The sequence below is a fragment of the Cygnus atratus genome, chromosome 4, assembly GCF_013377495.2.
Source record: "Cygnus atratus isolate AKBS03 ecotype Queensland, Australia chromosome 4, CAtr_DNAZoo_HiC_assembly, whole genome shotgun sequence".
Classification (NCBI taxonomy): domain Eukaryota; kingdom Metazoa; phylum Chordata; class Aves; order Anseriformes; family Anatidae; genus Cygnus; species Cygnus atratus.
The window spans coordinates 69937164-69952977 of NC_066365.1; the positions used below are offsets into that span (position 1 = coordinate 69937164).

The 15814-nt window shown below is 38.8% G+C and overlaps 1 protein-coding gene across 5 annotated transcripts in view; it reads left to right on the top strand.

The window, feature by feature from the left end:
* The window catches only part of FAM53A (family with sequence similarity 53 member A), a 69784-nt gene that overhangs the window by 21180 nt on the left and 32790 nt on the right, over nt 1–15814 (top strand). For 3 of the 5 annotated variants that reach the window (XM_035547332.1, XM_035547333.2, XM_035547335.2), the window contains 2 exons: nt 7001–7055; nt 9341–10143. In XM_035547332.1, the coding sequence (XP_035403225.1) occupies nt 7001–7055; nt 9341–10143 (858 nt within the window). The remainder of the gene's footprint in view (nt 1–7000; nt 7056–9340; nt 10144–15814) is intronic. The other 2 variants (XM_035547336.2, XM_035547337.1) reach the window with 1 other exon arrangement.

Here is a 15814-nt window from a genome sequence, read left to right on the forward strand (position 1 = left end):
TTGCTTCTGCTGACTTAATCTGTGGGTCTGCTAATTCAAGCATAGTACTCAGACCATAAGGAATCAGTTCTCTTCAAGTCTGATTTGTGAGATGAGAGAATCTATACTTCAGAGGGAGTTTAAAGAAAAAAGTGCGAAGTAGTCTTCCCCTTAATCTTGTGTTCGTACCTGGGAACCACGAGACCATATTCTGCATGTAATGCAAAGCACTGTAGCACTGCACTAGCCTCACTAGCCTGCTTTCATGGACTTCCAATTGCAGTTCTGCAGATCCAACTCTAGGGTACTAATTGAACAACAAAAAAGTAATTAATGGCTAAATGTCAAAGTGTTGTTCAACTCTAGTTCTTATTTAAATACCAGGTAACACGAGCATTGAACCTAAGGCATGCTCAGTTACTTCAACAGTAAGACTTCTTCCTGTGTTGTAACCTGTACTTCAGTAACTAACCAGCTTCCATAGCTACTCCACAAGCCCAAACCAGGTCAGTCATGTACTGAATGTAGTGGGGGTTGTGCACAAGTACCTCTGATTCTTAATGTGAAGTGCTTGACTCCTTGTCCATGTTAGAGAAAAGCACCCATGTTTTGTGTGCATACATGTAAAACCTGACACAAAAGTAAGGAAGTCTAACAGCATACATTCATCAAAGGATTTATTTTTAAAGCTTGAACAGCTCCACTGACGGTTCTTCCGATAACTTACTTGGTTTTAGTTTCTTCATCCTAAATATGTACCATTCTTAAAGGCATATGTAAGGTCTTGAAAAGAGGGTAACTCTTAAAATAGAAATGTTTGCTCAGCTTGCATTCATTTCAGTTAGCATGATAAAGCACTTGAGATACGCAGTTTGTAGGGGAATTTGCTGTCTTCTTGAGCTGGCAATTTTGTGTTATTTCTAGCTAAATGCTAGGCCTAGATGTTGGCAAGTGGTGGCCTGTATCCAGGCCATAGCAGTGCTTGTCTCTAAAACTGTAGTGGCAGTTTGCAACTTCTAGTTTGAGATGCTAAAGTTCACATGGTGTTGAAAAGTGAGCTACACTTTTACTGATGGTCACTGCGGGTTTTGAATCAGAGGCTTGGAAGGGCAGAGAAGGATGTATTACTGCTTTTACACTGTATGGGGTCTATACAGGAGTGTGTTGTCATGCTGTCATGTGTTGTGACTTGTTTTTTATTCCTGTCCTTACGAGTATTTAAAATTAAAACAGGGAGAAAAGCAGGGAGGATGTCTAGAGTGGAATGGCAAACAGTATCTTGTCACTGGCTTCATCCTCTCCCTTCTTCCTTCTTGTCCCCATTTTAAACCATCAAGGAATTGTTTTTCTGAATTCTGCATTCCTTGATGAAAATGGGCTCTGAGGCTAGGGATAGGTTCTGTCTCTACACAATAGCAGCTTGAAAAAGTGTGGAAATTGCAAGGTGAGGTGTGGAAATGCAGTAGCATGTGTGAATGGAGTTGTGCAACTAGGTTGCTCCCTACAAAAAAGGATTTACAGGAGCAAATAATGGCTTCTTGAACAAAATTTGAACAATTGTAATATTGTCAAGTGCACTTCTTTCCACTAGTAATGATTATTGTTAAATTTTAATAGGCGGAAAAAGACCAGTTACAGTGTGTGGGGGGGTGAATCAGCTGTAGCGCACTGTACTTTTTAATACATTCATCTTAATGCTGTAGTTTCTCCTAATAGGAGTAGCAATTTAGAGCCATTCTTTAAATGGTCTTGCCTGCACCTTTCATGACATGTGCTTGCACAAAGTTCTGTGGGACAATGCAGTGAATCATCATTTGAGCTGACTGAGGACTATGAGTAACCTCTCTTGCTTGGGTTAATGCTAACCCTTATCAGTTTCATGATCCCTTTCACAGTGCATCTGTATAAATGCATATCTTGGCATAAGTAGATAAAATAGCTGGGAAAAAGGTGAAATTGAAAAAGTTGGTTTAAGCTGACTTGAAATGACCCTGAGACTAAGTCTACACTTGGGCTTTGGGAGCCTACTTGGATTCTTTCAAGCATTTAACTTCTGCTGGTCTCAAAGATCTTTCAGTACCCTCAGAAAACTTTCTGATCTTAAACTTAGACAGGACAAGCTTCCAGAACAGCTTCTCTGCTGTGGGTGGAGTAGGTTACTCCACTGGGGGTAACTGATATGAAGTTGTTACGGCTTAGACTGTTAGAACTCACTGAATTTAATGTGTTTTTTTTTCCTAGCAATATAAAGAACCTGAAAATGATAGTGGGGTGCTAAATACAAAGGAAGTCAGTATTAGACTTGTGGAGGTGGGGAGGAGATTGTTTCATTGAACATATGTTCTGATTCACCCTGATCTGGGGGACTTCTAAGGCTCTGGCATGACTTTCTCTCTTCCTGTACACTTCTGTGAGAACATAAAAAGACTGTTATAGATTAGTTTTCATTATGAGTTAAGTCTTTGTAAGAGTGAAGAACTCTTCTAGCTGTATGAAGTATTTCACTGGTTCATGCAAAGAATAAAAATTTGCCTTTCCCTTGTAACCACCTGTATGAAAAACAAAACTGCTTGTATTCAGATGGAGGGGAAAAATAGGAAAGTAACACAGCTCATTAGTTAGTTATAAAAGAAACAAAATTGCTCTTTCCACGCTGTTTACTTTCTACCTATCATTCTCTATGAAGATAACATCCCTGGAAGTGCTCAAGGTCAGGTTGGATGGGGCCCTGGGCAACCTGATCTAGTGGGTGGCATTGCTGCCCATGGCAAGGGGGTTGGAACTGAATGGGCTTTAAGGCCCCTTCCAACCCAAACCATTCTGTGATTCTATAGTAACATACGTAGGACATAACACGCTCATTTGTGTAACCTGTACAATGGCCAAGTATCTTTCTTTACCTGTGGCCTGAGTATGTTGTAAAATACCAGCTGTAGCTTCTCTTACTCCTCTCTTAACCAACATACTAATTTTCCAAGTTAGTATAACACATTTGATCAGCTTGTGCTCACTTATGTTGAGCAGGCTTGTACTGCACCTGCCTTTGTGTGTAGGGGGGAAAAAGACAGTTGTATTTCCTGTTGTAGAAGCAGGAAGGTTGTCCCGGTTGGGGCATTAGGTTGTCCTAAGCTTTTATCTGAAATAAGCATTGTAGCTGAAACAAAGTGGAGCAGTATCCGTGGTTGGTTGACCACCTCAACACTAAGATGTTGCGTAAACATGTTGTGGCTTTCATGACTTGACAGCATCATGAAGTCAAACATCTCCAGACAAGCATTTGTGGAAGGAAGAAGCTCTACTGTAAATCCCCTCTGTGCATGTGAATCTTTATTTTTAATTTTTTATGAAGCTGATTTATCTTGAAAGGCTTAAAATTGGGATGACTGCCTTGGATGGAAAGTCACTGGTGAAAAGATGTGAGGGCTGGGTCAAAGATGTGACTTGAATGCTTCTTCAAATGCTGATAACAGGTCAAATGCTACTCCTATCTGGTCATACATGGAAGGTGTTTGGTAGAAATGCAAGTCTGATGTGTAGGCCTGTCACGTCTGTGTGATGGTGGTTAAATTAGTACTTGAATAGTAAACTCTGGCTTTCCTGTGGTTTAGGAAGAATGCCAACAAATTGCAGGAGTTCCAAATGTACTTGGGAATTGCAGAAAATGTGTTGCAATGACAGAAGTTAATGTTAAGGTTATGAAGATCAGGCAGTAACTCTAAGGATAAAACTGGCTGTAGAGTTCTTGATACAGTTGGTTGGAGTGTATGTAGAATAGCCTGAATTATTTTTGTTGCAGTTTTTGCTAGCAAAGCACACTTTGATATTACTAATCTATTGTATCATCTATGTACCTCTTCCATTTACTCAGTTCAATACTAGGGTGTTTTTTAAGTTAAATATTTTAACCAAAGAACTGTCTCAAAAGTCATACATTTTAATCTACTTTGAGCATAATCTCTCCAAACACAGGAGGTTCTACTTTTAAAGTAGGACTTCAAGACCTACCTTCTTGCATGAAGCAAGCAATTCCAACCTCAGATGAAGCTTGTGGTTTTGTTGTTCCGTGTCTCTTAACTATCTTGAAATCTGCTTTTTGGGGATTTTTTTTAAAGCATCACTTTAAAAAAAAAAAAAAAACACTTCAAGAAGCAATTGTTGGAAGATGAACATGCATAAGCTCAAGTCTATCAGGAAAATGACCTGGTTGAATAACTTAACCTTATTCTGAAGAAGCTGTCCTCTACACGGAACTTAGTAGACTTCCCTATTGCTTTGTGACCTCTGCTTATCTTTTCTCCAGTATAATCATAAAAGAATAAAAAGGCTCTTCATTCAGGAAGTTTCAAGTAGATCTTCTCACAGAAGAGAGTGACTGGGGGAAGGTGGTGTGTATAGCCGATACTGGAGAGCTGATAAACTGGTTCAGTGCCCTGTTGCAGTAAATCTAGTGAGATGTCTGCCATGTTCTCTAAAGATAAAAAGTTCCTAACTGCAATAAACAACTTACAGCCTTATAGGTTCTACTCAAGTTTGGACTTCCAGACATCATTAAAATACACTAGCAGATAACGCTTCCAAGTATCTTTTAGTTTCAGTTCTAGAAAGCCAAGTACATATAAGGGAGATTCTTCACTTATTCTCCCCTTAGTTGCTCCCTTATTTCACAGCCTTAAGTTTGTACTGGAAATGATGCACCTTCTCCCTTCTCTGCGTACAGCGCCACGTGGGACGCTTAATGAGGCTTTTTGGTTTCAATCTCCAAAGAATTGGCACTTTTTTGTAATTTAACAGGGTTCTGTATAAACGCTCACATCACAGAACAAATTGTAGTCGTAACGTCTATTTCTCATAGAACTGAGGACTAACTTCCCTAGAAGCTGATCAGAAATAGCTCTACGGATGGGGTTGCTGGCAATTAAAGAACATTGCAGCCATTCCTTGTACTACAGCTAGTCTATGTGATCCAATTTAGAACAGATTTGAAAAAAAAAAAGCTTTTTTCAACTGTCAGAGATGCAGTGGAGTAGTCTTTATTTGTTGGATGAGGCTTTTTAAGGTGGTTAGAGAGCAGCAGATAGATACCTGAAGAGGACCTTGTGAAAGATGCATTTGGTTGAAAGTATTTGTAAAAATTAAATAGCAATTTAATGACTGCCACACAGGATTGTCTTCAAGGTTCTTTTCTTTCTAAACATCCAAGATCTTAACCTTAATTATTAAGGATGGTTAAAAGACTGTGCACACAGGCTAAGTCATTCTTACTGTCCTTCTGTGTGGTTTGAGGCACTGTAACTTTAAGACTTCTCAACATGGAATCTGGTTCCAAAAATCGATTTTTCCTTAGCTATAATCTGTTAGTTGAGTAGAATGATCTGGGAAAACTGGAGAGGGAGAAATTTACTGAATAACCTTATATTTAAGTATCTTTAATTTGACAGTCTTTGTCCTTCAGAGATGGCTGAAATGCAGCTATTACTGCTATCTCAGTGTGCTCTTGTTCTGCATGCTATCTTTGTAGCTGTTTAGAGTAAATCATTGCTAGCTTTATTAATGTTTGTACTATATAACTGGCAATGACAGTTAAGAAAGGCAAGATAGTAAAAGTGATAGCTCCTGCTGTCAAGTTTCATACTTAAATCATATGAGAAGGGCTAACCAGCTGCAAATCCGATGGAGTTCCAGATTTTTGCTGTGTCCTTTAAGTATTTTCTTTAAAATGAAGCATTTGTAGATGCAAGTGTTAAGTAAAAGTTGTGTAAAATAGCTTTTCATATTTGCAACTGTTGACAAGAAATAAGATTAAAAATCTGGTTGCTGTTTGTCCTTTCATCAGTTCTTTCATTCCCTACCTCTAAAACAAAACCACCAAGGGAATATTGCCGTAGCTTAGTGTCTGTACATTATAAGAGGAATTCAAGGATTTAAATACATCATTGGTGTTTGATTTCTTGTTATGTAGCAAGAAAGAAAAGCTTTGTAGCCCAAGGATGCTTGTTTAAAAATTAACTTTGTATGTGGAAAGGAAGTCCGTGTATAATACTATCATTTTCTTTGGCTATACACTAAAAATAAGGTTTATATAAAATGCATTGCTCTTTTAAAGCAGTATTCCTCCCCATCTTGAGTTGTTGGAGGGGACTAAAGAATGGTCCTTAGGATCTGGTGGGGACTTAAGCCATTTTATTTAGAGTACTTTATTTGTAGGAGGCCAGATACCAAGCTGCTTGAAAAAATCTAGACTCTCTAAGACTTTTGTGTGGTGATATTTTCTAGGTAAAATTAATTAAGAAGATGGAAAACATTCTGCATACAAGCCTGTATTACTGTACAGGTGCTACTGACTAAGTTTAATCTTAAATTCTGATGGCCTTTACACACAAACCTTGTTTTAAGTTATGGCTTTTACAAACCATCAAAAACTCAGTCTGCAAAAGATGAGTTTTGGACAGGAAAGATTCTTATGGCTTTTATACCTTAAGAAACCAAGAAAACATTTTGAAACACTTTGCTCTGTTGATTTTAAGAAAACCTAAAATGTTAGTAAAGCCTGCTTTGAATAATGTTCATGGTGGGGGCCCTTAGTAGTTTCTATAATTTAGATAAAGATGTGTCCTTAGTTTAAGGTGAAGTATTTTGCGATTCATCCTTAAGATGGAACATGGAAGCCCAGTTTTGTCAAATTGTAGTTTCATCTCCATTGAGATGAGAATTGAATCAAAGCTTTTTCACTGAGGGTGAAATATCTATCACTCTTAATTTTAAACTTTGTATACATGGGCTAATGTTGCAACTCTCAAAACAGTTTGATACTTAGGATATTTTCATAATATATTCTGATTTCGCTTAGATTTTACTTAGATCTGCTCTTCAGGAATTCCTTTAAGAGAACCAGCAAAACCCAGTCCTTTTAAGGAGGTTGTTAGAGGCACATATAGGGAAACTGAAAACTGCATGCGTTTTCCTTGAGGTGTGTATGCTGACTCTTTCACACAGTTAAAACTCTTTTTCTGATTGATTTCAGTACTCATCTGAGAAGCTGAACAAAAGTGGCAGCTTGTTCCCTTTCGAAATCAACGGTAAGTTCTTCGGAAACCTTAGCTGTGTTTTACTGAGGTAATTGGTATAGCAAGCAGCCTTTCTTTTGTAAATAAGGTGAGGGGGATGGAGCATGCTGTTGTAGAGCCTGCTGGTTTAAGCTGGTCCCTGAACAATGCTGGGAATAGCTGGTTGTTAGTTTTGTACTTGTGATCTGCTTTGCATAGTAAAAGCCCTCGTAACACGTTTTTGTTCAATATCTGCTATGGTGTACAGAAGCCCAGCAGTGGTGTTTTTCATGCGAAACATCCCTTAAGGCTTTTCTGCTGCAAGAAAACTCACCTCTTTATGCACCTTCTTGTGTACTTTGCCACACAGAATATCTGTCTAGCATGATGCAAAGCATAAGCTGAAGCCCAGTGCCTTGGGAGAAGTGCATCTAGCTCCCCCAGCCACTCAGCACCCCCTTGGTCCTATTAAAATAAGAGTAAATTTTACCTAGCAAAACCAGAAATGCTATTTACTGATATCTAAACTTCGTACACCCTTATTAAGGGATGGATTTGAAGCTTTGCATGTTCTGTCCTGTCTTTAAGCGTGGACGCGTTTTTTAATGTATGGGATTCCCCTTAAAATGTGATACTTGGTTTGTGTGGCCTTCCAAAGAGAAATGGTACTTTATCTTAAAATACCATTTTTGGTGCCATGTAAATGATTAGAACACATGTGCAACTTTTGACTTTTTTTTACAGTAAACTTAAAACTAGCTTCCTAGGCTAGAAGAAAGCTTCCTAAGGATTTAAAAAAAAAATCAGGCCAGTCCAAGCTAACAAATCATCCTACAGTAGATACAAGGAGTTTCAAACAGTATCTGGATCCCATTGTGTTGGCTATTTTACTTGCATTGAATTATGGATGGTCCCTGCCTTGAAGAGCGTACATGCTTAAGGCAAAGCACAGTATGTGGTTGTACCCATCTGAAAGAATGGAGAAGGAAGGACAGAGGAATTCTAATAAAACATGTTGTTTGAATAGGCCAGCTGTCTGCACAGTTAAATGATTTTGAGACAATAGGGTGTTCTTTAAATAAGATCCAAATAAACAGGATAATCCATGACATACTTTGGGCATGGAACATGTACAAGTATTTGGGTTTGCAGTTTTTAAAGCCACTCAGCATATCTTTTATCTGTTGATTATTCTAAAACTTGGTTTGGACAGCCAACTGTAAAAAAAAAAAAAGCTTCTAATATTTAGGCTATAGTCTAGGTTTTTAAAATAGGTCTAGAGAAAAAACTTGATATTTTAAGTAATATTCTTTCTTTAGGCCTAGGATAAGTGAAACTTTCTTGGCTAATTGGTTTAAATTAGCAAATTTGCTAACCAAGCATGAAACGTCGCTAACTGGCCAACAGTTTTGTTGCTTTTCAATTTGCAAATCCAAAGTCTGCTGCAGTTCTTCTTACACTTCATTGTATAATGTGGAGGAACAGCTGTAAAATGTGCCGAATGTTCTCAAAGAAATGCTTTACAAAAGAGTGAGAGGCTTCGCTGGCAGACTTCTTTTAACCCAGCACTGCCACTTCAGATGAGAAGCTGTGCACTGTTATGTCTGTATTCACAGTAAAACTTGCAGGAGGTTCTTAAGGGATCCTTGCTTTATTTTATGCGTTGAAGTAGGATTTTTTTCCTGACACTTTGAATATGAGCAAAAAAGGAAATACTTTGCAGTCTGAAATAACTTTATACTGTTTCTAATTTAAAGAAGAGCTATTCACACCATGGAATGTGAACGCTTGTCTCTTTGGAACTTTTCTATTAGTAAGGTGTTCTAAATGGAAAAGCATTACAGCCAAATGAAGGACAGCAGTCTGAACAAATTACCCTGCTCCTTTAAATACAAAAATGAAAATCCCTGATGGGGTCTCACAAGGCTTGTTAATCCACTTTGGTTCTGCTTTAGGTTCAGTGCTGCAGGTTTTAGTTAGGGTACATGTTGTACACTAGGAACCAGGTTAGGAAGCTGTTACTGTTGCTTACTGAGGAGAAATAGTGCTTTAATACTTCAATGTACAGCAAGAAGAATTAACAAGGTACACACATGTATACTGGATTGGCTCCTGAAATACTTAGTCTTCATGTTTTGGAACTTTCTACTTTCTTTACAATGAATATGTAAATATATTCTGAAATTTTGATGATGACCTAGGTATTTGTGGCTTATGTTTCTAAACCTGAGTTTGAGTCCTAGTTTTACATAAACTAGGCTTAAAACGAGTAGTCTTTTTCCTTCCCTTTTTCACCCATATCTTTCTTTTTCTTTTAGAAGACAGTCCTTGGAAAGCTTTAAATGGGGGTTGCCCAATCCAGACCGACCCAACGAGGAATTCGGCTTACCCTTTCCCTGTGTGCCCCTTCAGCACTGGCCCTGCCAGTAATGGTGGCCTGCAGTGGCAGCAGGAACCCTCCAGTACGTCTATGGTGTCAGGATGGATAAGCGAATTAAACCTGAATGAAAACTCGGGTCAGCCCTTGGCACCGCCGACGAAACGCCATTGTAGGTCCCTCTCTGAGCCAGATGAGCTGGCTCGCTGCCGATCGCCCTGGAAACCCGGCAATTCAAAGGTTTGGACTCCCGTGTCAAAGAGACGGTGTAACAGCGGCGGCAGCGCTACCTTGCAGCGCTGCAACAGCCATGGAAGTGCAACCTTGCAGAGAAGCACAAGCATCAGCCTGCCCCAAAACATACTGTCGCTAAATAATGTCTTCACGATCACCAGCTTCAATACATCACCAGTACCCAGACCTTCTTCCGCCAGCAGCGGGTTTGTGGACAGCAGCGAAGGAAGCACGAGCTCGAGTACCCGCTGGAATTCCGGAGGGCCTTGTGACTTTAACCCAAGGCGCCGCCTCTCCCTCTCACAGGAGCACATCACTGAGACAGGAAATCTCTTGCCTTCAGCCAACAGCACTCCCACCTCCACCCCTGAGCTCAGCCGGCGTCAGGGCCTGTTGAGATGCCGCTCTCAGCCTTGTGTCCTGAACGAAAAGAAAAGCCGGCTAAAGCGCAGACGGGAGGAGGATGTACGATGGAACAGGCCATCGTTAGACTTTTTTAAAATGACACGGGTGAGATTTTACTTTCCTCAGTGTGTGTGAAAGGAGATGTTGCAGAAAGGCTATTTGTAGATATACCAGACTGATTTCTAGCTGTTACATTTGCTTGGGTTTTAGTATTGATACATACTAACTTCAGGAGTACAGCCGGGTTCTTAGACTTGTCAGTGCTATGCCCTATAGTCAATTATTTACTCTTTCCTGAAGTCCATTCTGTTCAATATAAAATTATAATGAGCTATGAAAAGTTGCTTGAAGCAGAGGCCAAATTAAAATGGCTTGTTTTTGAGATGCAAGTAAACCATGGGGAAGGGGTGTAAATAGGGTAGCAAAAAAGTTAGGCCACTACGTTCCCAGAGAACAATGTACAATGGTTTGTCATCTTGATGCAAATCTGGTTAAGCCTACCATTATGGTGTGAGTAATTCCATTGAACTAAGTAAGAGCAAGCAAAGACTGTATTAGAGAATTAACTTTAAGAAACTGCTGGTAACCAGTCAGAAATGGAAACTATGGTCTAATATATCAACTATATATGCTCCATTTCAATAGAGAAGTGTTTTACTGTAGTTACTCAGAGCTCTGTCATGTAAAAGTAGAGATGCTGATTTAAAAACCAACTCCAGTTTGTGCCTGTACTTGCAATACAAATGCATGTGCACAACTCAACTCAATTTTCAAAGCTTCTGTGTCCACAGAGGTAACTTAAGAGGTGTAAAATTGAGTCATATTATGGTCAAAGAACACTTTGCACTTGTGTGTAGCTCAGCTGCCTTCAGTAGATACCAGCTGGGAGGCTTTTGAGTAGTCCCTTTAAGAGAGGTGTCGCACTAGTGCTGAGGAGACAGTTTGCAGAAGTAGCAATAAAAACGTAAGGAAGAGAAATAGTTCTTCACCACTGTCCCAGCATCTGATGAACTGTGTTTTAAAACAAACTAGCACTGAATCACTGAATAGAGTGGCTAAACTGTGGTACCTGGATATTAGTAGCCTTTACATAGAAATGTCTGGGGAGAAGTACTAGTGATATATTGAACTGTCTGCTGTGGAGTGCTCACTGAACTAGCAAACTTACTTCTGCTTCACTTAGCTAAAAGTCTGCATGACAGCATCTGTCCTTCTCTTGTACCTCTGTAAAACAGCTTCCTTAATAGCTTAAAGGACTTTCTTCGTTGGTAAGCGATGCAGAATGAATAAACAAGAAGCTTGTTTGTTGACAAGGTTGGTAACCAGTGCTGTTCTAGATATGCCTAGACGTTCTATCTTTTGGTCAAGATGCAAGTTTACTACTTAACTACTTATGTGTTTCTCTGTGTTAATCACCGTTGAGCTTAGGTTGCTAATCTGCTCCAGAAATATTAGTGGATTTGCCTTTCAAGTTGCCTCTCTGCTCTAATGCAGATTCCTTTATTTAAACTGATTTTAAAACTTAGAAATTACTCCTTTCCAGGCTAGATGAGCTTGAAGAATGCAAGCAGCTATAGAGATAATACTCAGTGTTTCAAATGTTTTGTTTGTCCAGATGTTATACTTTCTAAATAATCCATATGATACTGTATCTGGAGAAGACCTGGTATAGTCTGTCTATAGAAAGTTTTTTAGCTATTTAAATTTGCTGGTGAGTTTAAGAGTACATGAGACTAATATTCAGGCATTCTTGATCACTTCTTGCTGTCAGACCTGTTTTGAAAGCTGTTTTCATGATAAGCTCAGTATTTGGTGCAGCAGAGTTCACTCTGTGGTGTCAAGGCTCGATGGGGTTGGTTTTGGCTGTTTCAGTAGGATCTTCCTATAAACTGCTATAAACTTCCTATAAACACAGGAATACTGCTGTGTATTAAAGGTACAAAGTATAGTTTGGAAAATTAATGGTCTTTGAAATGAGCTAAACACTAATGAAAACACTTTTAAAAACTAGGCAAGTGCTGAAAATATTCCAAAAATTGAATTAAGTTTTCAAGAAGTTTTATTTTCTAAAATGGCAGTTTAGTGAATCTTATATCGTTACAAATTTCTTTCATAGCCTGCCTTCTCCATGCCCAAACTCCTGGCAAATGTATATGCTTTGAGACTTATATTGTAGTCTTAAATTGTCATCTTAAACATTTCTTTATAAACTTTAACAAAATTACTTCTGTGCAAATTATTATAAGCTAATACTACAGAAGACTTGCTCTGAAGTGTCATATAAGGAGACATAGATGTGTCCTACATCTGCATGTAGCTCAGTGAAGAACAGGACTACGGTAAGGAGAAGTTCAGTAAGGCCTCTTTCATGTATTTTGAGGACTCCTTATTGTTTCCAAAAATACTTCCTCTGTGATTTCAAATTCACTTCTGTCAGTTTATGAAATATCTACGTGAAAACAAGTGTTCTTAAGGATTTGTGTTCTATGCTTTATTGCAAATGTTTTGATATCCTCATATCTTTGTAAAAGCAAAACTTGTCAAACATTTGCCCAAAAAGCAGGTCAGTAATCAGGTAATTAGTCTTGCTTGTGTGTAAGTCATAGTTGACCCATGTTTTGATAGATTTGAAGGTGCAGAGAGAAGAGTTCTTGCTTTACATAGCAGTGCAGTACTGGAGCCACAACTGTGTGAAGAGCAATTTCTTGAGTCTGCAGCCATTTCTCCCAACACTATTGGAGTCCCGAGAGGCTGGCATTGGAACGCCTGCCAAAATTGCTCAAGGTTTCTGAGCTTGTAGTTCTCTCAAATCAGTATGTATCATAGCTAAATGATGTACCTTAACCTGAAGTTCTGTTGTTGGGGTATGAAGTTCTTGAATAGCTGTATGTTTGGGTGAACCTTGACAGAGTAAGTTGTGTGTTTTTTCTAGCTGAGGTCTAGCAAACATACTGGCTTGATGCTGGATTTACTCAGTATACATGCTAGAAAAATCAAAATAAACTAATTATGAAAGTCAAGTTTGCTGTTTCTAAGCCTAAGTAGAGCTCATAGGTGAGTAAACTCCTTAGTCTATCTCAGGTTTCTGTACTTGTTTACGACTTTCTTCTTCTGGTATTGCCTCTTCAAAATTCAATGTTTTTACCATTTAAAAGGGAAAGAACAGGTAGCTCTTAATAAACAGCTTTCTGTGTTCCTTAATATTTTCTTCTAAATACCTTCGTACTTCGCTGTACCCCCTCTGTTTTAGTTTATGCTCTTTTGGGAAAAGAATACCATGTCTTAAATTCTTTGAAAAAACATTAATTTTCAGTGAAATGAGTAATTCATGTATGGAAAAACAAAATAATCAGGCTGCTGACCAGCATTGTACAGCCCTGTTAAATTCTGGAAGGATCTTATTCTGGATTTAAAGCTGAAAAAAATTTGTACAACTTCAGGCTTAATAGAATATGAAGACAGCTGTAAAAGCAAGTGGAAAAGACTGGTAAATGATGAAACAATGTGATAGCTGTCTTCATTCCCTAAGGATTCAAAATGACAATTCAGTTATGTGCTGTAGTAGTTGTATGGGTCGTGGAGTAGTTGTACACTGTATATATGCCTATTCAGCATTTGTTCACAACTGCCTGAGTAAGAAGTTGGCTCTAGTGTTAGATATTTGGTCCTTTTTCTCTGCAGCAGGAATATGATCACCCTGATGCCTCAAGATGTCTGCATGGCAAACAGGAGCCTCTTTGGACTTTCATTCTTCTGCAGCTAATAGCCTCTATCACAGAGGTTGCTGCAGAGTAAGTAAAGGTGGAGTTTAGATTGGTAACTGCAGCTGGGGAGATAGAAACCTTTCTTTACTGGAGAGAAGAGTTCTCCTCCAGAAAACTGAGCTTTTTTTCAAATGTCCAGCTTTGTGTAGATGTACATCAGTTGATCCTTTTAGCAATAATGGAAAAAGGTGTGAGAAATAAAGAACAGCCAAGATGTTGCACAGACTTTTCAGTGTATAAACAAGTTTTCTTGTGATAGTGACGTTTTATTCTGTTTCAGATAAATACAGCATAGTTTGAAGACTTCCTGGTGTTTAACATAATCACACACATCTTCCCCCAATCCTTAAACATGGAGTTGCCTTCCCCCCCCCCCAAAAAAAAAAAACACACCCATGCTTGGTATCATGCTTAAACCTAAACCTTTTAAATGTGTTGTCTGAAGTGGTCTTTAGTTTGTTTGAATTTTTACTGGGATAAAAACAGCTGGTTTGTATTAAAGAGTAGTTTCAACAATTCAGTTGCATGGCATCTGATGCAGTGACGCTGGATACCTTTTAAACTAGGCAAGGTTTGAGTTGCATTGTGTTTCATGTACAGTCAAATGTTGCTGTTGTGCTTATTTGAAGGCTAGCTAGCTTTCTTGTAATATCTTCAGGCTTAAATTGCAATTACTGTAACTGTGTTGAAATAACATGAAATAACAGCTACTGGTAAATATGAGTGAGGATAGTTTGTAAAGTCTCAAATCAAGGTGTAGAGTTTAGTCTCATTTTTACAAGATTCCAGACACGCTACTCCTTATGTATATAAATCAGTCCAGGCCCTGTAAGATAAAGAGTACAAAGATATTTATATTCTAACTTTTAACAAATAGTGTGGCATGTTGTGTTTTTAGTAGTGGTCAAAAATGTAAGCTGCAGATAGTGTTAGTAGTTTTTAGCCAAACTGGTTCTGGTTCCATACTTATTCAGTGCCTTTCTGTCCTTCTCCAAGGAGCAGTACTGATTTGGGAAGGGTGGGTGGTGGAGGTTAGAACAGATGAGACCAAGTGGGAAGTTTTGAGGGGTCTCTAAACAGTGAAGGAACTTGAGCTGAGGTTGTTTAGGATTTTCCTAGTGTCAGGAGGCTTCTGTGTTCATAGAAATGCTTTGATGTGATCTGCGTTTTTATACTAGTGACTTTTCTAGGTACAGGGAAAGGCCTGAAGTGCCATGCCAGGTCAGGCCAAATTCTGTGTAGCCTGGCATCCAGCCTGATGGATAACAGCTGCTTTGAGGCATGTGGGAACAATGAATGTGCAATGTGATACTTCCTCCAGTGACAGGGCCTGGCTTCTGCTAGTGTGCATCCTGGGGGCTCCGAAATGTGCATCAGTGGTCTGGTCTGAGAACCACTGGTAGATCCATTGTCTGTAAGCAGTTTGTTTCTAACCTTTTGTCTTGGATCTTTGCAATATTCCATAGCAGTTTATTTTTTTGTGAACTCTTGTTTATCCATCCTGTTCTCCAAATGCTTTAAATGTTTTTTTCTTGGAGTATAAGATCTCGAATCACCAAAACACTTGGATAACTTAATTCTTAGGAGTCAAAATTAAATTGCTTTTGATTTATGATTATTGACCTCATACTTCATTTTTGGAGATATAGTGGCTTGGTGAATCTACAAAGCAAAGAGGATTTCTTGTACAAGGTGGCGTTGGAGTCATAAAGATTTTGTCAACTTTAGCTGAAACAGCAAGACTAGTATCACTTGTAGAACAGAAGTATGAGGCTAAGCAGAGACTATTCAGTAGTGTTTTTGATACCACTTCAAAAATGTACACATGGTATGGGTGGTGGGGCATGCACAAGTTTCCTTGAAAGGTGTGATGGGGACACTGTATTTTATTGCAGGACAAAACATAACAGGAGTGCTGTGACATACCTTAGATCCCAGGAGATAACCACTAGTTTTTCTGCAGTAACCTTCTTAGTAACTCCTGATCGTTCTTGTGGAACTGTTGCATCCAC